Below are 25548 nucleotides of genomic sequence, written 5' to 3' on the forward strand. Positions count from 1 at the left end.
GAACTGTGAATAAGAACATCAATGCTCTTGTCAACACCGGCAGTTACATTAAACCAATTTGAAAAGATGCCTACCACGATACTGGATCACCAGAGTTGATGAAAAACAATTTGATCTTGACTGGCTTTGATAAGTTCCATTACTGATCCTGAAGGCTATTTTCATACTGAGGTCATAATCCAAGACGATCTTTTCGACACTGAAAGAAATAGCGCACCAAGGTGGTGGTGGTGATGACAAATCTTTTATGTAGTATGTCATCCATGGAATCGGCAACAAACTGATCATTATTCTTTAAGGTCCATCTTCACCTCCTGATGCCAGCTCATTGTAGTCCGGATCTCAAAAAGCCTTACTAGAACTCAGCAATACCAAGTGAAACCCCGCAAGAAATACAAACTTCAAATAACCACCTCCTATCTTTCTGTCTCTGGTCATGCAAAACCAATAGCTGTCTAATCTGTAAAGGGGAGCATCTCTCTATAAGTCAATCAAAGTGAAGATAATGTTGCCGAATATGTTCACAGGTCAGTTCTTGCCTAGCCCTCAAGGAAGACGTTTCTCTTAAGCCAGCAATGAAGTGCTGTAGCCCCATGCTTTCTGTCACTGCACATGGCTTGGCAACACAAGAGACCTAAATCACCAGTACTGCCAGATCTGATACGCTGAGTCTTGTGCTGGCCGTAGTGAGTATGAAATTTTTCGCTGACATCTTTGTTTGAATATAATATTTTACCTTATCAGAAATATATTACCTCTGTGTTTTAAGTAATGGCAAGTGTTAACAACGTAGTTGTTCATAGTGAAGGGAGAGAGATAGCAACAACGCGTTCACTTTCTACTGTCCTGCTCTCTCTGTCACACTGGCTGAAGAAACTAGCAATTATATAGCTTGGCTTACAGGTTCTTACTTCAACTTACCATGTTGGCCAGTCTTCCCAGGATGTAACACCAGTAACGTTTTTATCATCATCATCAACAACAACAACTAAATATGCCATTCATTGTAATATATTGTAGAGCCATGTTACTAATGGCTCTCATTATTAACATGAAGATCATGATACAATCGGAGTCATTTGGGATTAAAACAGGGGTCAGAGAGGGAGGTGGACACACTCTCCTTCTATTCAATTGTGTTCTTGACAAGGTGATTAGAGAGTGACACACACAAAAAAAAAAAAAAAATGCAAGGAATACGCAGTGTACGAATAGGACACGAGAACAGAGGAAATGACATTGACCGTCTAGCTTTTGCAAACGACAATGTGGTTCTGTCAGAGTCAATAGAGGAGGCACGCAACCAGATTGGAAACAAGCCAGAAGGCAGATCTATGCATCTCCTTCGTGAAGACACAGTACATACAAACATCAAAACATCACCTAGACGGATGACAACAGAGGGAGAAAGGATTTAGGAAGTGCAGAAATTTAAATATCTGGGAGAAAGTATAGATAACAACCTGTCAAAAAAACAGGCACTGAAATCAAGAATCAACAAGATGAACTTGGTGAACAAACTAACTATAAACACCTACAACAAGATGAATATCTCAATCAATGCAAAACTCAGACATTACCTGAAAGTGATCTGTTTGGAAGCCTTTTACACAGATGAATATTTGACCGTGACAAAAACAGGATGTCAAGGAGTTAAAACTAGTAAAAGACATATTCTGAGAAATATACTGGGCTGCAAAGAACAGAGGATGGATCATACAGAAGGAAAGAAAAGCAAGAATTGTATCTCAGGATGGAAAAGATTTCAAGACACCATCCGCAAGAAAAGAGCCATGGACCTCAGACACATCTACAGAATGGGCTCAGGAATACTGACCAACAAGGCAGTAAGGCATTTCAAGATCGGAAAATCTACAATGAGCTAGTATCAAGAGGTGAAGATAGACCTGAATGAAATGGGGGGATACAAGGAACGGAAGTTACCAACAGAGAAACTTAAAAGTCGAGAATCACGGACACTAAGTGTTTGCAAGAAAAACTTAGATCCCAGACCCAAGCACTGCGAGCAGAAGAGAGGAAGAAATTGCAGAATGATAGAATGAAGGAGTACTGGGTGAGGATCAAAGCCCAGAAGCAGCTAAAATCAAATGAACGTGGTCCACAGTCAGCCAAAACAAAGGAAGAAGAAACACCATGAAGATGCTGTTAATCATGACATTCTGAATTAATCATAGGTTATGAATTCCATTATGGTCCATATTGACAATTCATCACTATTGAAAGGTAGAGAAGGGTCCAACTATTCAATACCATTAGTTTGTATAGTGTCTTATATTATTGGGACTAGTTTCGACCCCATATACAATGAGTCATGTGCAGCCACGACCCAATTGGAAAAACATGTGCTCACATACAACACATAATAAATTTAAACAATCTGGTATGTTTAAATTTACAATCCAAATTTTAAAACATTGATGAAGTCCAAACAACATATCCAAAATTGAAATTAAACGGCACTTCAAAACTGCTGCTGTCAGTACTAAACTATGCCGTTGCTCCTACAGCAACCAAACATTCCTGAGTTGATCTGGGATTTGGTATTCCCCATCTCCACAGACAAGTCACTTGGTTTATAAATTATGTTTTGTACAATAGTAATATGGGTAATGGTTTGTTGAAGGGGAACATTCATAACTTTAATAGGTATTCCTTTTCATCAGATGTAGTGATCTATTGTTTAATTTGGTTTGAAGTGAATGTGTCTATGTTTCTCGTAAATCACGTGCATTTGGTACAGATACCAACACCAGATTGACTATTGAGAGGGTCCTATAAGACACTATACAAGCTAATGGTATTGAATAGGTGGATCCTTCTCTACCCTTTGATAGTGATTCTGAATTAAGCCGAAGTACTGTAGTGATAAATCGAGATGACATCAACATCTCTAAAGTGAAACCTGAAGCCTTCCTTTTACAAACAGATGTCACTGAAAACCCGTAATTACTTCCTCACATGAACTTGTAAAAAACAAAAGCTACCGATATTGTGCTAAGAATCTCAAGAGTAAGCCTAAATGCCTGCCTTCAACTCTTTGATAAGCCTCAGTTCTGGGAAAACTCCCAATTTCAGAACCAGCAAAATGGTACACAGCTGTTCAAAGAGCCATTAAATCTGCTTACCATGGAGTACTGGAAGAAGAAATTTTGAACTCCTGACTGGAGTGAAGATGAGACACTAAACTGATTTGAAGATATATGTGATCCAGAAAGAAATGGTTGCTAGATTTGAGAAGAAATGAGACCAGTTCTGAGAGGAAGCAAAGTTGCAGATATTCAAGGTTCAAGAAGAGAACAAGAAATCCTTCAAGTTAAGCTGGCACCCTACTTGACAGTATCAGGATGGAAACCTAGTAACCATCAAATGCACCCAGATAGTACCTGGCCTAAAACTGAAGTAGTAGTTCCTAGGTCCCTATCATCACTAAGGTGAAAGCCCACAGCGCATTCAGTGACTGATGTGTAGGCCATCATGACGGTAACAGATCAACTACTGCCTGTGCCGAGTTCATAAAGCCCTGGACTGATGGCCATCAAAGGCGACCGAATGTAGGAAGTGACCACGGAAGTAGTGCAATTTTGGTGGTCACAATCCAGCAGACGATCAAGAAGGCCATGACTTTGCTGAGGCATGATGGAGACTTTTGGACTAGTTGTGATTGATATTGATAATAGATTGAAGTGTCCGGCTCCATGGCTAAATGGTTAGCGTGCTGGCCTTTGGTCACAGAAGTCCCGGGTTCAATTCCTGGCAGGCTCAGGAATTTTAACCTTAATTTGTTAATTTCACTGGCACGGGGGCTGGGTGTACGTGTCGTCTTCATCATCATTCCATCCTCACCACGACGTGCAGGTCACTTACGGGAGTCAAATCAAAGACCTGCATCTGGCTAGCCGAACTTGTCCTTGGACACTCCCGGCACTAAAAGCCATACGCCATTTCATTTAATTTCATTTTCATAGACTGAAGTCTACAATATTACTCTTCAATTTTATATATTTATCTAATAAATAAATAAATAAATAAATAAATAAATAAATAAATAAATAAATAAATAAATAAATAAATAAATAAATAAATAAATAAATAAATAAATAAATAAATAAATATGTTATTTTATTCCTACAATACAAACATACTTTTTATATTTGAATTGGAATGTGGGGCAGCAGAAACAATACTTAAATGAAGAAAACTTACCTGTTCAGGGCTCATGTATAACTGTGTGCCAACTTGAGCTGTGTGCTTATCATTACAAACAACACCATTCTGATCATGACAGGGTGTTCTTTGCTCAGGAACATTCTCAACCATTGCTGTTACCAGACCAAAGTCTCCAACTTTTATCTGACCATTCAATGAGAAGAAGATGTTTGATGGCTAAAAACAAAGGGTAAGAACTATGTAATGTACAGAAATTGTAAACCATGTATTATTCTTTAAGTACTGAAAGCATCAGGCATGTAAAATACTTTCAATGGTTTTTTTTTTTACTTCGCACTGACACAGATAGGTCTTATGGCGATGATGGGATAGGAGAGGCCTAGGAAGTGGAAGGAAGCGGCCGTGGCCTTAATTAAGGCACAGCCCCAGCATTTGCCTGGTGTGAAAATGGGAAACCATGGAAAACCATCCTCAGGGCTGCCGAGTGGGGCTCGAACCCACTATCTCCCGATTACTCAATGGGTTTTAACTTCAAAGTGTTCACATACTTTTCTCTAAACAACTACATCCAAGAATAGAAATCTTGGAATTACATTACCTTAAAATTTATGAACCGCGTCTAACAGACTAAATACACACTGGAGTTTTTCTAACCAGTCAGCCATTTCTTTCATGGCTGTGATTATAGTGTGGCCATAAAATCATTATCAAAATCAAATTATCATCTATACAGAACTAGTCCAGAACAAATCAATTTCTATAATAAATTAATTCAGTTAAGGAAAACACAATGGCAACAAGTATTTTGTCAGGAAGTTTCAACTCCAATGGGCCATTTTCATTTCACTTCCAATTCAGCAGAACCTTGGGTACACTTGATTGGATAGGTCAGGAACAAGACTAACATGCATATGCTGATATATATGGGATATTTCAAGGAATTAAAAGCTCTTGTGAACAAGTGAAACTCTGGTAAGGTATACCATTTTTGAAATACAGGGTACTCCTCACATACAGTACAGTCGCTGGCCAAATTATTAGATGCACATTGAATTTTTTACATAATACGAGTTTAGAAGGTATAAAAAGCTACTAAGATAATTCTGATCTGTCTAAATGAAGGGATTCAATTTCTTCAAACATTACAGATTATTATGAACTGATAAACCACTCAGTTTTAATGTTAATTATTATTGTTTTTTTTAAATGTTGCCAATGGCCATAGCCGTGTTGAAACACCGAATCCCGTGAGATCTCCGAAGTTAAGCAATATTGGGTGTGGTCAGGAGTTGGATGAGTTGCCACGCGCTGTTGGTGGGGGGTAAGGGAATGGAGGAGCGAAAAGGAACTGGCCACCCTAGCGCATGTAAACTCCGGCTCAGGAACACCTCTGCGGAGGTTCGGACCTGCCTTCGGGCAGAATAACCCTTACCTTACCTTTACAAATGTTCAGTAATCAGAACTAAGCCAAATGTCTCAATACTTTGCCAAGCCTCCTTTAGCTGTTAACAATGCTGTGATGTGGCTTGGCATACTATTAATACAAGCTTGTACAGTGTCCTGCATCTGAGGATGATGAAACCCGACTTGAATTATCTTTTCAATGAGACAAATTTTTATGGTGATTGTTTCCTTTGCACCTTTTCACCAGCTCCTAAACATTTTCTATCGGGTTCAAGCCCGGCAAATTTCCTGGCCAGGGTAACAAAGATACGTTTTCTTGCTGCAAATAGAATTTTACTGATCACGCTGTGTTACATGGAGCTCTGTCTTGCATAAACACAAATGGTTCTCCATTAGGGAACCATTCTTTTATTTGAGGTAGGAGTCTCCTCCTTAACACCACCATATACTGGTCTTGCCGCATTGTTCCCCCAGTCACGTCCAGACCCTTTCCCACAGATGACAGACCAAACCATGACTTTGGTGGGATGTTTCATAGTCTGCACAACACAATCGGAGTGGTACTTTTCACTAGGGTACCTATGTACGAACACAATTATTTGCGAAAATTTTGAATGTGGACTTGTCACTAAAGCAAACCTGAAACAAAATGAAAAAGCCAGTAAGATGTGAATCGGAGTTTCTGTTGGTAAATTTAATGTGATCTTAAATTCTGTATTCCTGGCTTAATTGCGTTTTAATTTGACTGGTGTGACATGTGATACGTAATGCGAGTTTTATCTGTGTTAAAATTTTAATAACGAGTACATGACATAGTAAATGAATAGTGACTTACTAACCTCATTTAATGTAATATTGTAGTAAGGTTGCAAGCTAACGTAATTAAGTAGTTATTTCCCTGTTTTGAGTTCCCAACATCCTAAATTTTTCCTTTTATTTGTCTTGTTTTCTTCTTAATGTTGGGCAATTAAGAATGCACAGAATGCACACAGTAATTTAATTTAGTTATTTTCTGGTGAATTTTCTTTATTTGAATTGATGTAGTTATAAGGAATTTAGTTATAAGCAAAATTTTCTTTTGGGTAAAAGGCTGGCCAGCAATCTCCTGGATTTTATAGTTTAACTAAGAATATTAGTTGTAATAAGGATGTTTGTTTGTGACTATGCTAGGTATAATTTAATATAATGTATTTTGGAGTAAGATTTAGACCTTCATTAATGTGCACAGCTAGGGATTTTCTGTAAATTTTCTGGTACTAGGGTAAACTCCGGCGGATTTTCTTTTAGTCTTTTAATGTTTTCCTTTTGAAATGTTGTAATAGCGCTTGCCAGTGGGGGTTGGGGTATCCCTGGTCTATGGGAGGGGACCTCCCTAAGGAGTTTTGTTATTTGTTACACAAAAATAAAAATAAACCTACCCTTGAAACTCATAAATTTTAGTTCGTCGACAGTTCTGGCCAGTGGCCTTATTTCTTCTGTTTCTGCTGGGTGTGTATTTATGTTCCAATGGCTGCGCTGGTGCATCTCCAAAATGTGGTACCTATTTGGATGCTACAAAGTATCTAGGGCCACTACTATCTGACGCTGGAGTGGGCAGGCGCTCATGGCGGCAGTCGGAAGTGCCGTGCCAGAAGCCTCTGCCTGTTATAACCCTTTCCTACGGAATATCTTTGACTCACTGTCGGGCGAAACCTAGAGCAATAATTTGCTTGTCAGGTATAGTTGTGGAGTACCTTCACTAAATAATTTATTCCGTAAAAACCACCTAAGATATCACTTTCAAATTTTGTAACAATGGATAATACACTATTGTTATTCTAAAATGATACAATGTGATCACCTAATTACACGCAAGACCCCCCCCCTGTTCAGAATGATACATCAGGAAGCATCCAATATGGTGCATAATGTTAAATTGCTTGTTCTTGAAGTCAGTCTAAATTGCTGGACATGATGGGGCTCTTATTTTCTTGGTAATGCAGAGAACGCAGGAATTCACCCTGAATCTCCGAATTTATTTCATTTTTGGGATCAGTTGGATGAAGATATTTAGATAGCAAATCGTGCTTCCTCTTGGACATACAAACTATAAACAATTTTTGACTGAATGGGATTGGAAGATAAACTGACATTAGTTGGAATAGGCTATTATGTAATTAAGTAGAGGCTCATAGTCCGAAACAGAATTAACTGAAGAATTAAGACTGATAATTATGATTTTTACAAGTAGGCCTAATATTTTAAAAGGAGACTGTACCTGAATGAACATTTCCTGTCCTGTGCTGTATTTCGATTTCTCTCAGATTCATATCCTGTCCCAAATGCTTCCCATACCATTTTTATTATCATACGTACAACTTCAAACTCACTACCATTGCCTTTGTCAACATATTGGTCTAATTTGTAACAAATATCCTCCGCATTCAACTGGTTATGAGCAGCCATGTTGCTGCAATGTGTTTACATTCAGTCAGCTGTCTGTTCTATCTAAGAAAACGCATAAAAGAACCCTTTATTTTAGGATTCCGTGCATGCCAGTAGTATCTAGGAAGCATAGGGAATTCACTGGTTCCAAAAAGTTATATGTTAAGCAGACAGATGGCAGAGGAAGTCGGTTTGAAAGTCGAGTACGGTTTACTACGCAACCCGCGGGAGACAATGTGCGAATCCAGTACGCTTTACTACGCAATCCGCGGGAAAGAGGTTTGTTTGTGACTATGCTAGGTATAATTTAATATAATGTATTTTGGAGTAAGATTTAGACCTTCATTAATGTGCATAGCTAGGAATTTTCTGTAAATTTTCTGGTACTAGGGTAAACTCCGGCGGATTTTCTTTAATCTTTTAATGTTTTCCTTTTGAAATGTTGTAATAGCGCTTGCCAGTGGGGGTTGGGGTATCCCTGGTCTATGGGAGGGGACCTCCCTAAGGAGTTTTGTTATTTGTTACACAAAAATAAAAATAAACCCACCCTTGAAACTCATAAATTTTAGTTCGTCAACAGTTCTGGCCAGTGGCCTTATTTCTTCTGTTTCTGCTGAGTGTGTATTTATGTTCCAATGGCTGCGCTGGTGCATCTCCAAAATGTGGTACCTACTTGGAGGCTACAAAGTATCTAGGACCACTACTATCTGATGCTGGAGTGGGCAGGCGCTCATGGCGGCAGTCGGCAGTGCTGTGCCAGAAGCCTCTGCCTGTTATAAACAAGGTTATTACACAAGTGTGCTGAAAGGAGGCTCCGCTGGTGGCCTCGGCGGGACTGCAAATGATGAAGGTCGTTGGTGCGGCCGGGGCCAGCACCTATATTGGACAGCAATACCGGTGGTCAACTTGTGAGTCTTTGATTTGTATGGACGTTCCTGACGAGAACGACATCAAGATTTAAGTGCGCTTAAGTGTCGGATCGTGTGTGGTCACAACCCCCTCAGTAAAGTAAAATGTATTATTGTGGGGTTTTTCCCCTTACTTGGACGTAGCTCGAGTTTAGGGGGGAGGGGAGGAATGTGACCATGGCTGAACAGCAGTGAACAGTAATCAGTGAAGCCACAGAAATGCTTAATATGTGCTTTTACCATTTTATTTTCTGGACAGATTAAGAAATTAATTACAGACTGAGAAATTAATTACATATTGTTTGGAACTGTAAATTTCATGTACTTGTGTTTTATGTGTATCATATAAATTAATTTCAAGAACCGTGAAGAAAAGACATTCTGGATGTTTTAATGTAACTTGAAGAATTTATTGGAAGTTATTTTCTTAAATTATTGTATGAAGAAGAAGAATTACTGAAGGTATTATCATTGTATATTCTGTACATCAAGAATTGACGCCACTGTGTTCCAGTTTCATTTTAATTTTTTTTGAAAGAGCAGACCTGTTCTCATGGCATATCTTCTTTAAGGAGTACTCGAACTGATGCAAGTGCAATAAACAGTTATAACTTGAAAACAATTTTCTCTCACCCATGGGTAACTAATGCAAATATTGAGCACAAATTATTATTATTATTATTATTATTATTATTATTATTATTATTATTATTATTATTATTATTATTATTATTATTATTATTATTTTACGATTATGGTTATTATTATTATTATTACTTGTATGTATGGCTATGAAGGGTTATTATATCCATTTAGTTTTAGTATTATTACATCATGTGTACCGGTACATACGATATGATCGTGCTGTTTGTGAGGTTATGTCATGGAACATGTGTTGTACATAAATATTAATATGAGTTCGGTTAATGTAAATACCTGTAAATTAATATTATATAATTTATTCTTACCTGTATTTTGTAATTCATAATTGTGAAACACACTGTAACTTACAGAATGGTAATAGGTAGAAGAGAATGATTGAGAATATTCTGTACACTATATGTATTCAACACAAAGGTAGTTTTTTTTTGTTTGTAATGTAGCTTTCTAGAAGCCTGGCCAGGCACATATTTTAGGAAACGATCTTGACGGTGACAAGTTAGTTGCTGAACGAGTTATTATTTGGAGGTTATTGGAAGAGAGTTACTGGTTAGCTAGTTATGGTGTAGCAAGATTTTACTTGTGATCTCGTGGCATGCGGTAAACGCAGTCGCCATATTGAAGAGATAGGCAGTTGTTTGTTTTAAATGGCAGTTTGTGATGTAAGTGTTTTGTCTGTGCCAACAGCAATTAAGGTTGTGTGTGCTGATTTGTAAATATATGTGAATAAAATAACTGTACCAACTGACAGCATCTCGTGCACATATTTGTGGATACCTTAGGGCGTTGGTGAAAATACTGGTCTTCTGCCACACCTGTTCTTCCTTTGAGGAACTAATTCCTCACGAACATCCATTTTATTCTTCACACGCCTCATGGATGATTCAGATATACCCAATCTTCAGGAAATCTCCTGATTTGAATACATACTGGTACCAATTAGTGCTTTTATCTCCGCAATCTTTTGAGGCATCAAATCATTTAATTTACCCACTGTTTTTCTTATTGTACTGTGTCTAAAATCTATCAGTAATCAGAAACTTTATAATTAGAGGCTACAGATTATAAAAAAACCAGAAAACCAACAATACTAGATGTTAATAATGCACTCACACTTCAAACACGTCAGTTCTTGCTGTTCTCAAGACTGCAATGGTACTTGTTCATCAATAACCAGCTCTCAAAAGTATGATAGTGTACAACAAATGAGCTTAGGTGTATTTCATTCAATTACAGCTGTGTAACCCATTAAACAATCATAGGTGAACCAGTTTGCAAAACCAGACCACTGAGACAATTGAATTGTAAAAAAAAGAAAAAAAATATAGTGTGTCTAATAATGGCCAGGGACTGTAATTGTAGCCTGGAAAAGCTAAGAGAGCTAAATACCACCCTTTAAAAAATAAAAATGACGATGATGATGATGATTGTTGATTAAAGGGGTCTAACATCTAGGTCATAGGCCCCTAATCATACAACATGAGACAAAATGTAATGACAATTAAAATTCCAAAATTCATCCACTGACCATATTCAAAACATGATGATGAAGAATGAATGGATGAATATGAAATTAAAATAATCAGCAGATCCAACTCACAATACTGAAGTTAAAATAATTCCAAAATCCATCAACTGACTAGAATTCAAAAAGTCGACGATGAACAATGATTATGGACTTAAAATAATCAGTGGATCCGACTCGCAATGCCCACCTTCCCATAAAATGACTTAAAAGAATGACATAAACTGAACAAGAGACTGCTTCCAAAGCAAAATCCTAAATCAATAATGCTTGTTGTCTAAAGGGGTCCAAAATTTAGGTCACCAGCCCGTCATAATGGTATTAATCACTGGTAAAGTAGAAACACGGTGTTCCTCATGAGGCAGTACAAATCACAAGTAACATAGACTCACCGTGTTCCTCATATAGTGGTAATAATCACAGGTAACCCGTGGGGGTTTTCTTGCCTGTTCCCCTATCGGGCGCTTCCCAGGTGGCGGATAGGGGGGGCCCTCCGGACTTGTCTGGAGGGTCTGAAGGAAATAAAATACCCCCTCGATGACCAAAAACAGGTATTGCCAGAAAACGTCTTGAGGCAGTGTGATTGTTACTAGCCCAAGCCAAGGCTTGGAAGTGGAAACCTTGCTCACACATGCTAGAGAGGCATTCATGTTACCTCCGCATGGGTGATATGGTGGTTCAGGTGATGTGGGTGTTGGTGATTGAGGTGAAAGCTTACTGTGGTATACTGGAACCAACACATCACTTTGCCCTACATAACCTGAACGAGCCGCAGGTTGGGAATGGGGCAAATCCAACCTAGGGAGAACTCATGGCTGTGAAGTCAGTCATGATAATGCCAAGTAGGAACCACGTGAGTAGGTCTACTGAAGGTGGAACAAACCTGATCAGGTTTGGGCCAGGGGCGGACTGCTGGATGGCGGCTAAGGGGCGTGGCGCCTGCTACGGAGAGCCTGAGTTGCGGGAGGACAACGTCTGGCGGAATGCCTCATCACAGATGGTGAGAACGCCGCTCAGGGCCCTAGAAGGGGCAAAAACCCTACATCATATGGAACCATGGACATTCCAAATGAACCACCTAAACAAATACCAAGGGAAGTTATGGAAGCTCCAGAAGAGCAGGTCTAGTGGCAGGCCCAAGAGGAGAATATGGAGACAGAAGTCCCAGTAGGGCAGGCTGAATCCAAACCTGAAGAAGAAACAGAAGAAGCAACAAGAAAGCAGACTTCTGGACAAAAGGAAACAGGAGATTTCACTGAGAAAATCCTGAAGATATCGGCAGAGAATAGGGTGCATATAGATAGACCACCTCGCACAAGTGCCTACTACAAGGAAAAGAAGAAGGCGAGGAAAGAAACCAAGATAGTGGCTGGAACTTGGGTGGAGAAGAAGCCAAGGAACAGGGATCCGTGAGACGCTATGGAAATGACTACGCCCAATGGATCTACTCATCTTCAACTCCTGCACGATTATGGATCTACATACATGTTCGATTGTGATGTGACTTTATGCCTGACAATATTTAAAAACTGGCTCATTTAACTGTTCTCCGCTATTCGTAAACATTGTGGGACTTTGCCTAGTGCTGCGTGTGCTATGCTACCGCTCAGAGAATTGCGCACTGTTTTCTTTTGAGTGATTTGCATTTTACTTCTTCTAAGTTTTACAGTATCTCCCTTTCATTTTTATATCGCCTCTTCTACTGATCCTATGCATTGTTTTTCGTCTTAATCGGCTGATGATGACCTGGACTAGGGTCAAAACCGGTACCATTTCTACCAATTATTAAATGGAAATGTAATTCACTACATTTCTTGTTCTTTTGTATTGAATAGGTTGAATCTCTTTATCAATTGTTTCAATTTTAACTCAAAAGGCCAATGTCGGAGGAAAACACGCCATCAAGTTTGACTACAAAACCACCCTCCAAGAAACAGAAGGAAGAAAAGTCATGTCCTTTTCGGAAAGACTATCCTCAGTTACAGTCGCAATAATACCCAAGACCTTTCCAGAAGGAAAACTCAAGGAGGAAGACGTAACTGAATTGTCATCTGCTCTGGTAGCACAAATGAAGCTGCTGTCAGACGGATGTCTACCAGGCTTCCTTGAGTCACCAAGGCTGGAAAGTGGAGCTATGGTACTGATCTGTGCAAATCCTGAAACAAAAAGTTGGCTGGAACAGACAGTATCAAATTGTAACCCATGGAAAGGGGAGGCCATAGAGGTGGCGGATGCAAAAAGAGTGCTGAACACGACCAAGATCATCACCAAGTTCCCACCACCTTTTGACAAGATGAAAGTGGAGGATGTTCTTTTCAAAGTCAATCAGCACGATACCAAACTTCTAACGCAAGAGTGGAGAGTGCTAAATGCCACTTCAATCGACAAGACAGGAAGCACAGTCGTTTTAGCCCTTGGTGAAAGAGAATTTGAATAGCTCAAAAAGAGAAGCCTTAAGGCTAAGCTCGTACTTGAGCAGATCAAGTTTTAGATCATCAGGGGAATAACGAAACCCAATGTTGATAAAGATGGTGCTGAAGGTCCTTCAGGCCAATCTTCAGCATAAAAAAGCAGCTGTGGCCAATTTTGCCAGAAAGTTCAAGTTCAAGTCTATTGACGTGGCCCTTATTCAAGAGCCTTGGGTAGTAAAGGGCACAGTAGCAGGATTGGCAGAATCTGGAGGTAGGCTGATGTACGATACAACATCAGAAATACCCAGAACATGTCTTCTTGCGTATAGGAAACTAAAATGTCTTATGCTGCAGGAACACTGCTTACGGACTTAACCGTCTCCAAGATTAAACTTGGAAATTGGGAGGAACCCACAGAAATAACCATACGCTTTGTGTACATCCCATCCCATATGAGTCAACTAATCTGCCCCCAACAGAAGAAGTTGAGAACCTAATTTGCAATGCAAAGAGGAAAGGCAAACACCTAGTCCTTGGAGCAGATGCAAATTCACACCACACGGTATGGGGACTGCAATGCAAGAGGTGAGTCTTTACTAGCGTTTATTATTGGAACTGAGTTGATAATACTAAACCTAGGAAACAAACCTACATTTATAAATAAAAATCGTAGGGAGGTAATAGACATTACACCAAGCACTACACATATTGCAAAATTTATTAAAGACTGGAAGGTGCTGGAGGAACCATCATTGCAGACCACCAGCACATCCAATTTGCAACAGATGCGAGACTATGTGGGATTGAGATGTAGAGAGATGTCAAAAACATATCAGATATAAGGCTTTTTGTCTTAGGTCTGACACTAGACTCATCAGAGTGGGATGTGTCAGACCCTACCCACTGATGCTGGGCTGTATGCAGGTGGACTTATCAGAAGCCCTTACAAGAGGCACAGTCTGATAACTGCATATGGGAGATAAATCTCCACAATGGAATTATTGCCCGCCTAGCAATTCCGAATGGAAAATTCTATATTCCCATGGAGGGAATTAGATATTTTTCACCAATAGAGCATGTCAAAAATGTCAAAAATATCAGATGTAACACTGGTTAATAGAGCAAACGCCTGAAAAACCTGAAAAAGCTGAGAAGATGACAGAAGAAGAAACAGTTGGAACAGAGACTGGAGCTCGAAGAGCAGACTGGAACTGTGCCAACAGAATAATAAAATATGTAAAATGGGCAATTGACACTTTCATCCTATAAAGGCTCTGGGGCCAGATGAGATACTTCTGATACTCCTACAGGAAGGATGGAAGATACTCGCCAATGCCCTAACAGACCTTTTCAGAGCTAGTCTAGCTTTAGGGTACGCGCCGAAATCACGGTCTGAAGCTAAAGCAGTATTCATACCTAAGCCTGTAAGAGCAAATTATGCCTAAGCCAAAGCATAAAGACCATTATGTTTGACCTCCTTCATGCTGAAAGCAATGGAGAAAATTCTGGATAAATATATCAGAAGAACGGTGCAACTGAACTCAACGTTACATGAAAATCGGTTGGCATATAGACCTGGCAGATCCACTGAAGTAGCACTCCACCAGTTGGTTTGTGAACTAGAGGAAAGCCTAGAATATAAGGAAATTGCACTGGCGGCATTTCTAGATCTAGAAGGAGCCTTCAGCAATACAACCTATGACTCTATGATCAAAACATTGGGAAAGAGCAAAGTGAGTAAAACCGTCATCAAATAGATTAAATCCATGTTAGACGGAAGGAAGATAAAAGCAACGCTGTTTGAAGAAACACTGACAGTTAGGGCCACCCGAGGCTGTGCTCAGGGAGGAGTTCTTTCGCCTATGCTGTGGAACCTCGTAGTGAACAAAATCATAGCTATGCTCAACGAACAGGGTTTTTATAGACAAGGATACGCAGATGACCCAGTGATTGTGGTACGAGCTAAGGTGACGAGTGTTATCCAGGACCTCATGCAAAGATCACTTAAAATTGTGGAGAACTGGTGTCGGAAAGAACAACTATCAGTCAACCCGAACAAGATAACTCTGGTCCCTTTTACAAGAACGAGCAAATTGGAGGGAAAGAGATTACTAAAGCTATTTGGAAAAGATATACATATGGAAGAACAGCCACTGCACCTAGGTGTAATGTTAGATAAAAATCTAACATGGAATCTACATATAGAAAGGAACATAACCCGGGCCAAGAACTTGCTGTATGCATATAAAAGAGCCGTCGGGGAGACATGGGGTCTAAGACCATCAATGGCAATGTGAATATATACAATGATCATTAGACCGTTGATGGCCTATGCTGCAATCATCTGGTGGCAGAAAGTAAGTCAAGGAAAAGTCAGTAGTAGATTGGATAGCCTACAGAGAATGGCATGCATAGCCATAACTGGGGCCATGAGAACTATGCTGACAAAAGCCTTGAATACTTCACTAGACCTCCCATCACTATGCAATTTCATAAAAGGACAGGCTAGAATGATTCCATATACTGTAGATTGGCACAATCAGAGGGCTGGAATGCACAAAGACCCAATCTAGGACACTGTAAAATTAACAGAGGAAGTTCTACACACGCCTTCTGATCATATGATACCAAAGTACAACTTTGAAAAAAACGTATGAGACCCAGACAATAAAAAAAGGAAGACTGGGATATCAACAAATGGAATACTGAAAAAGAAGATACAGTGTGGTGGACTGATGGCTCAAAGACTGTGGATGGCACAAGAGGAGGGTACAACAGGGAAAGACCTGAGAGATCAATCCAGATGAGCCTGGGCAAACACACTACAGTCTTTCAAGCTGAAGTGATAGCTACCACAACATGTCTTGAAGAAAATCTGAAAATGAACTATAGGAACAAGGAGTAAGAACATTTTCATTTTTACGGAGAGCCAAGTGGCCATTAAGGCACTAGAAGCAGTCCGGATAATATCTAGAATTGTCTGGTATTGCCATTCACTTCTCCTGAAGCCCTCAAAGTACAACAATGTCAAAATAACATGCGTACCAGGGCACGCAGGTACAGAAGGAACTTAAAAGGAAGATAAACTGGCCAGGAAAGGGGCAGAAACATATTATGTAGGCCCAGAACCTGTATGCGGGATTTCCTATGGACAAGCCCAACACTACATAGGCAAGTGGGTACAAATTAAACAACTGGAGAACTGGAAAAATACTCCAGGATGCAGGCTTGCAAAGGAACTGATAAAAGGACCAAACAAAAAGTATACTAAAGAACTGTTGAAACTCAGCAGAGAAAATATAAGATGGGTAGTAGGACTGTTGACAGGACACTGCTATCTGAAAAAACACCTACACAGAATTGGAGTAATAAGAGACAATATATGTAGGAAATGCAGTGAAGCAGAGGAATCAGCTGAACACATACCTTTTGAATGTGAGGTGCTGGGTAGAATCAGGTAATGAATTTCAATAATCAATTCTCCAATTTACGAACAAATATTTACCCTAGTCAGTTGCTTTCATTACAGACTATAAATCCGTATTGACGGTTGAACCTCTTACAAAATTGTACAAAAACTATTTTAATCCTCCTAGTCAATACTATATTTTTCTTTACGTCCAATTAAGACGGAGCTCACCTCAAACCAAGATGAAGGGGAGCTCGAGAGGGTAATTCACTCTCTATCCCTGATTTACAGTTAAAGATTTTATGAAGTTTTTACATTAGCCAGCAGAAAGTTACATTTTTAGAAAAGTAGGTTACATAGTTAATGATTCGGACCTTTCCCTCGGGTTAAACTGCGGAGTTAGCAAGAAAGACAGAAAGCTGACGAAAGAGGCTGCCCACCTCCCGCTTTGACACACACACACACACACACGCACACGCACAGTAAGATGACGATCAATTGGCCAAGAGACGTGAAAAGCCACAGTTTATAAACGCTCAGGGAAGGTTCGAGATCATTCAGGAATAAACCAGCCACACCCTCTCAATTTAATTGGTCCAATTCAAAGTTACACTTCAGGATCGAACAAGAAGCCAGTGATTGGTAGAAAATTAATTACAGAAATTAGCGAGCGCCTAGATTCAAAACTGGCAGAAATAAAAAGGAAATATTGCCAACCCAAAAATAAATGAACATCAATCAGTAACAAAAAACTTATGAATACAAAACTTCTTTGAATTATAAGTTCTTATACCTCGCACCAGGGTGCAAAATCATAGTTTTTAGTAGTGTCATCTGTGGAAGAATGTCCAAACTTCTTGATGGATAGCAAACAAAACTAGTAGAAATTAAGTCAGTTCAGGAAACTTCACAATAATAAAATTACAGTACATCTTATTTCTGTGGTGACATCATCTGAGTAAATTTCTAAGTTGGAGTAGTTTCAGTTTCACTGTTACCGGGCGAGTTGGCTGTACGCGTAGAGGCACGCGGCTGTGAGCTTGCATCCGGGAGATAGTAGGTTCGAATCCCACTATCGGCAGCCCTGAAGATGGTTTTCCGTGGTTTCCCATTTTCACACCAGGCAAATGCTGGGGCTGTACCTTAATTAAGGCCACGGCCGCTTCCTTCCAACTCCTAGGCCTTTCCAATCCCATCGTCACCATAAGACCTATCTGTGTCGGTGCGACGTAAAGCCCCTAGCAAAAAAAAGTTTCACTGTTTCACCAATAGAGGAGTTCATTTAGGCGCTATTTTTAAACGTGCGGCATTGAGGTGTACCTCCCGGTACATTATCTAAGGTATAATTTCACGTTTCGGCCATGACATGTTCATGTTTTTGGATGAAGGATCAACCATCGTATGATATGGAGCTTTATCTATAACGACAGCTGACCTTTGAGGCAATAAACTCAGGACTTTCGTGAACCATTTTTCATAATGAGTCGAGTTCATCTCATTGTGGTAATCACCACTTCCTTTCTTGCCAATAAAACAAAGTTCTGCACCATCAAGAAATCGTTTTTCACTTCCGATGTGTAAAATTATGATGCATTTCCCAGCTCCAGACGGTGTTTTGAACCCTCCATGCCATCCATAAATTTGCTGAATGTACCCTCTGTACAGATTATAGTTGTCAAAGTTGTTTTCTAAGGCTTCATCCACGTTTTCTTTCCACCCCTAATGCATAGTATGGTTCTGTCCGCACCATGTCTCGTCTGTAATGAAGATCTTGTAGCCCCGTGCTCTTTAGTCTCTAACTCGTCTAAGGTAGGTATGTCGGGATGCAGTAACTGACACAGATTCCATTAGCACTGGTTTCCTGTTTAGTTTTTTGAATCTGAATCCCAAGCTTTGAACTACTTTCAAAAGCATAGGAATTGACATGTAAGGAAAATCCGCCGAATTTTCTAGTTTCATGCGAAGGCTTTTAATTGTGGGAAATATGTTATTCATATATTCTTCGTACTGTGCCCAAAGTAAAATCATCGAGATGGATTTTCGGACGCCCCCATCTCACACACGGCTTCTTTTTTGACCTGGACGACGTATTTCCATCACTCTCCTTTGAAGTGGCTTGTACTCTCTTCACTGACGACAGCGATAATACAAGACAATCTGCCACCTTTTGGTACACAGGGAATCTCCAGTCCCCAACTTTTTCCCCTCTCACATTGAAAGAAACAAATAGCACTCAAAATCATTGCAAGTTCACCCTCTGATAACGGCGGTCTCAGACGCATCTTGAAGTGACGTGGCCAACATGCAGAACAGAGGACAACACTGAAAATAGCTTGCGGACAAATCAAGGTCACGGGAATTCCGTTTCACAACTGCCCAGGGCGAGTGTACTGCGTTTGTTGCGTGCATGATTACTACTGAAGGCGGCAACACTACGCCCGATTTCACCACCCGGCCTGCTGTTAATTGCACAGTCCAGCGTACACAAAACCTCCTTTCAATATTACTCTTCATAAATTCGGTACCACACTGTATGGTTACAGTTGTTGTAGTTTCTGATAGTCATGACTGAGTGCTTCAAAACAAGCCCAAGTTTGCTGCTGTACGTTTATCCAGGGCTGAGAAAGAGTTGCTTTAGAAAAATGATAAGAACTTTTTTCAGGGTGGTTGAAAAAATTATAACTTGAGTATTACAATACAAATACACGTGGTTATAACATAAAAATTTCATTACCAGCAGACAAATAGTTTTCCTTGTATATATTCATAAGTGAGCGCTTCCTAGAGAAGAAGCAAAAAACCCGGGCAGTATTTATTACAACTACAAATAAAAAATATTTAATGAACGTCGAAAACAATGTGTCTTATATACGCTAATGTAGAATTAAACAAGGAAAATATTGGTATAACTCGCATTGCAATAGGCCTATTGTAATTAAAGCCTAAACTCGAGTGTCCATAATACAAAATCTGACAGTAGTGGCGATGTTTAGTAAATTCACAGAGGCTTGCAGACTGAACGCTGAAAGGTATAGGGTAATGATGACGTATGTATGTACTCAGTATTTTCTAAGACCCAGTTTGGTCTTACATTGTTTCCTTGTATCTCACTTTTATTGCTGGATGGTCATTTCAGATGTCATTGCTAGACACTTTCTTTTTACAACTGTTTCATTCTTCACATTCCTGTGAATGCACTTGTAACATTAATTTTTTCTACTAATAACTATTGTCAAACTTAAAATTAATGTATTAAAAATTCATTTCCTGGCCTGAAAACACCTTATCTGCATCAATATACTGTACTCAACCTAGCATATGAGTGTCATTACACTCTTACTGTTGTTGTGTTTGAGTCATCAGTCCATAGACTGGTTTGATGCAGCTCTCCATGCCACCCTATCATATGCTAACCTTTTCATTTCTACGTAACTATTGCATCCTACATCTGCTCTAATCTGTTTGTCATATTCATACCTTGGTCTACCCCTACCGTTCTTGCCACCTACACTTCCTTCAAAAACCAACTGAACAGTCCTGGGTGTCTTAAGATGTGTCCTATCATTCTATCTCTTCTTCTCGTCAAATTTAGCCAAATCGATCTCCTCTCACCAATTCGATTCAGTATCTTCATTCGTGATTCGATCTATCCATCTCACCTTCAGCATTCTTCTGTAACACCACATTTCAAAAGCTTCTATTCTCTTTCTTTCTGAGCTAGTTATCGTCCATGTTTCACTTCCATACAATGCCACGCTCCACACAAAAGTCTTCAAAAACATCTTTCTAATTCCGATATCAATGTTTGAAGTGAGCAAATTTCTTAAGATAGCTCTTCCTTGCTTGTGCTAGTCTGCATTTTATGTCCTCCTTACTTCTGCCATCGTTAGTTATTTTACTACCCAAGTAACAATATTCATCTACTTCCTTTAAGACTTCATTTCCTAATCTAACATTTCCTACATCATCTGCCTTCGTTCAACTGCACTCCATTACTTTTGTTTTGGACTTATTTATTTTCATCTTGTACTCCTTACCTAAGACTTCATCCATACCATTCAGCAACTTCTTGACATCTTTTGCAGTCTCAGACAAAATAACAATATCATCGGCAAATCTCAAGGTTTTGATTTCCTCTCCTTGGACTGTGATTCCCTTTCCAAATTTCTCTTTGATTTCCTTTACTGCCTGTTCTATGTAAACATTGAAAAGGAGAGGGGACAAACTGCAGCCTTGCCTCACTCCTTTCTGGATTGCTGCTTCTTTTTCAAAGCCCTCGATTCTTATCACTGCAGACTGATTTTTATACAGGTTGTAGATAATACTTCGTTCTGGGTATCTGATCCCTATCATCTTCAGAATCATAAATAGCCTGGTCCAATCAACATTATCGAATGCCTTTTCTAGATCTACGAATGCCATGTACGTGGGCTTGTCCTTCTTGATTCGATCCTCTAAGATCAGACGTAAAGTCAGGATTGCTTCACGTGTTCCTACATTTCTTCTGAAGCCAAATTGATCTTCCCCCAACTCAGCTTAAACTTGTTTTTCCATTCTTCTGTAAATAATACGTGTTAAAATTTTGCAGGCATGAGATACTAAACTAATGGTGCGGAAGTTTTCACACCTTTCAGCACCGGCTTTCTTGGGAATAGGTATAACAACATTCTGCCGAAAATCGGATGGGACTTCTCCTGTCTCATACATCTTGCACACTAAATGAAATAACCTTACCATGCTGGTTTCTCCTAAGGCAGTCAGTAATTCAGAGGGAATATCATCAATTCCAGGTGACTTGTTCCTATTTAGGTCACTCACAGCTCTGTCAAACTCTGACCTCAAAACTGGGTCTCCCATTTCATCAGCATCAACAGCCTCTTCATGTTCCAGAACCAAATTATCTACATCGTTACCTTGATACAACTGTTGGATATGCTCCTGCCATCTTTCTGCTTTGTCTTCTTTCCCTAGAAGTGGCTTTCCATCTGAGCTCTTAATATTCATGCACCTAGATTTCCTTTCTCCAAAGGTTTCCTTGATTTTCCTGTATGCAGCATCTACCTTTCCCAGGACCATACAGCCTTCAACATCCTTGAACTTCTCCTTCAGCCATTCTTCCTTAGCTACCTTGCACTTTCTATCCACTTGATTCTTTAATCACCTGTATTCTTTTCTGCCCTCTTCATTTCTAGCATTCTTGTATTTTCGTCGTTCATCAATCAGGTCTAGTATCTCCTGAGTTATCCACTGATTCTTAGTTGATCTTTTCTTCCTTCCTATCATTTCTTCAGCAGCCCTACTGACTTCATTTTTCATGATTCTCCACTCTTCCTCTATAGTGTTTCCTTCAGCCTTTTCATTTAGTCCGTTTGCAACATGTTCCTTGAAACAATCCCTCACACTCTTTTCTTTCAACTTGTCTAGATACCGTCTTTTTGCATTCTTACCTTTCTTCAATTTCTTCAACTTCAGATGGCATTTCATGACCAACAAGTTGTGGTCAGAGTCCACATCTGCTCCTGGAAAAGTTTTGCAATCCAACACCTGGTTTCTGAATCTCTGCCTAATCATAATGAAGTCTATTTGATACCTTCCAGTGTCTCCAGGTCTCGTCCACGTATACAGCCATAGTTTGTGGTGTCTGAACCAAGTATTGGCGAGGACTAAATTATGATCAGTGCAGAATTCAACCAGCCGACTTCCTCTTTCGTTCCTTTGTCCCAATCCAAATTCTCCTACTGTGCTACCTTCTCTTCCTTGGCCTACCACTGCATTCCAGTCTCCCATCACAATTAGATTCTCGTCACCTTTAACATATTGTATTAAATCTTCTATCTCCTCATATATTCTTTCAATTTCTTCATCATCCGCTGAACTAGTAAGCATATAGACCTGCACTATTGTGGTGGGCATTGGTTTGGTGTCTATCTTGGCAACAATAATTCTTTCACTATGCTGGTCGTAGTAGCTTATCCGCTGTCCTATTTTATTCATTATTAAACCAACTCCTGCATTTCCCCTGTTTGATTTCGTGTTGATAATTCGGTAGTCGCCCGACCAAAAATCCTGTTCTTCCTGCCAACGTACTTCACTTATACCAACTACATCTAACTTTAGCCTATCCATCTCCCTTTTCAGATTCTCAACCTACCACAACGATTCAAACTTCTAACATTCCACGCTCCGACTCGCAGAATGTCAGTATCCATCTTCCTGATGATTGCCCCCTCTCGTGTAGTTCCCACCCAGAGATCCGAATGGGGGACTAGTTTACCTCCGGAATATTTTACCCAGGAGGAAGCCATCATCAGTACATCCTTCATACAGAGAGAGCTGCACGTCCTCGGGAGGTAGTTACAGCTGTAGTTTCCCGTTGCTTTCAGCCGTGTAGCAGTATCAACACAGCTAAGCCATGTTGAGTATTATTACAAGGCTGTATCAGTCAATCATCTAGACTGCAGCCCTTGCAACTACCGAAAGGCTGCTACCCCCCTTTCGATGAACCATTCGTTAGTCTGGTCTCTCAACAGATACCCATCCAATATGGTTGCACCTGCGGCTCGGCTATCTGCATCATTGGGACACGCAAGCCTCCCCACCGCGGCAAGGTCACATGGTTGGCATTTTATTACCATATCATTATCCTGCTTCATTCTGGAGGATATAACTTCTTGTTGAAGATCAAATGGTGAATATTTGCTCTAGTCATTGGACTTTGGTACACAAGGTGACTTTTTTTTTTTTTGGTTCTCATTACACTGGAAATTTTATTTTGAGTTATTGAAATTTCGAGATATAGAGACTACTGCATGCCTGGCAACTATCAGAAAGAGAAATCCGGAAGAACCTAAAACAGAAATTTTTTAACAACATGCGCATACGTCGCATAGTCTTGAGACACAGTGAAAAAGGGTGGCAAGGGGGAGATTACAAACATTACTAATACAAGTCAAATTCATGTTAATATCACCCCTGAATTTAAATACTTACACATACATCTTGATGAGTGTTCATCTGTTTTCATTTAACACTGGGAACAGTTCACACAGTACACAAACAGTGTTTTTCTGCACTTTAAACTTGCGGGTCACAATATGAATGTCACTGTCAAAATTAAACTAAACATGTACACTTATTTACAAAATTGTATCAAGTTCACATTATGCAGGAATCAGCCACCTGGGTGACTGCCCTAAATACAGATCAGTGGTGATTGATGGGTACCATTTTTTAAATAATATTGTCTTAGCTGATTCAAGAGGAGGACTACAGAAGGCAAAATACTCTAGGAAACCTTAAGGATAGAATAAAATATAATACTGGCATCAATTTAAATAAAACAAGTAAAAAAGCTGAGGAGCAAATATGTAGAGGAAGCATAGGATCATTGACTTACAGTGTAAGCACATGTGGACAGAGAATATTTAAAAGAAACACATAGGTCCAGACCTATAAATCAAACTGTAAACATCTTTTTTTTTATTAAAGCAATTAAGCAACTATTACTTACCTTCAGATCCCTATGAATCAGTCCCTGAAGATGAACATACTCCACAGCTTGAATTATCTGTTCAAACATATGCAGAACTTTTGGTATGTCTCTGACTTCAGTATTTTCCCGTAGCCATTCACGTAAGCTTTCCTTGTGACACAACTGCATCTGTATATACAAATACACTCTTGAAGCTTTAACTGGAATGACTTCTCCCTCCCCATTTAAATTTAATGAATATGGTCTCTTTACATTCTTCCTAAGTTTACAGAAGCTACTGGTAGAAGTCTCTGAGTTGCAACGTTTTGGTGAACTTTCTTCACTTTCAGAACACGACACAGTAATCACACTGTCATGTAAACTTAAGTTATCTCCACCACTCAGTTCCGCATTGCCAGATGCTTCAAAAACAATAAAAGACTCACTTTTATCCACAGTGTTTTCATAAGTATCATGAGTACTGTCATTTTCAAGAAGCTTCTGGTTACTGTGAATGTTGAGGAATACTGCTGAGTTATTTTTATCATTGAATGATTCATTAAAAGTGTTATGGTCACTATCAATAATGCCCTTACTAAGTCCAGTAAGATCAATGGATGTAGCATCGTCATCATAACTGCAAACATACAAACATATACTGCATTAAAGAATTATCAGACAACAAATTACTTTGGAACATATTAATATTGTATTTTAGTCGATTACACCAAGCAAGAAATACTAGCATCCTTATGTGAAAGAAATACTGGTATAGTATATTTTGAACTTACAAACGTGATCACAATGATACTAGGTTTAAAGATACTTCACCCTCTGAGTGAAAATCTCTGCACAGGAACGTCAATATGACAAATATTTTTCTAAATAATCTGCCCAATACTTCGAGGTTAGGTCATACACACCTTTCCAACAATTACCATTTAAGAGAAATGAAAAAAAACATTTCTACTATTTTGCTTAATGGCACAAACCTATGTAAAATACAATTGGAAAACTTGTTAGGTTATAAAGTGGGTTATTAGCAAGGCTAGGTTTCTGATGAAATGTCATCTTTTACTTGGTTCACAACAGACATTGCTAACTTGTACAGAAATCCTGATCATAGTTCCCTCATTGTAGATATGCTA

The 25548-nt window shown here is 39.4% G+C and overlaps 1 protein-coding gene across 3 annotated transcripts in view; it reads right to left on the reverse strand.

Moving 5' to 3' along the window:
• The window catches only part of PEK (pancreatic eIF-2alpha kinase), a 360137-nt gene that overhangs the window by 26240 nt on the left and 308349 nt on the right, over positions 1 to 25548 (reverse strand). For 2 of the 3 annotated variants that reach the window (XM_068227627.1, XM_068227628.1), the window contains exons 13-14: positions 24440 to 25037; positions 4225 to 4404 (exon numbers count right to left, since the gene is read on the reverse strand). In XM_068227627.1, the coding sequence (XP_068083728.1) occupies positions 4225 to 4404; positions 24440 to 25037 (778 nt within the window). The remainder of the gene's footprint in view (positions 1 to 4224; positions 4405 to 24439; positions 25038 to 25548) is intronic. The other variant, XM_068227629.1, reaches the window with a different exon arrangement.

This window comes from Anabrus simplex, chromosome 5, assembly GCF_040414725.1.
Source record: "Anabrus simplex isolate iqAnaSimp1 chromosome 5, ASM4041472v1, whole genome shotgun sequence".
Taxonomy (NCBI): Eukaryota; Metazoa; Arthropoda; class Insecta; order Orthoptera; family Tettigoniidae; genus Anabrus; species Anabrus simplex.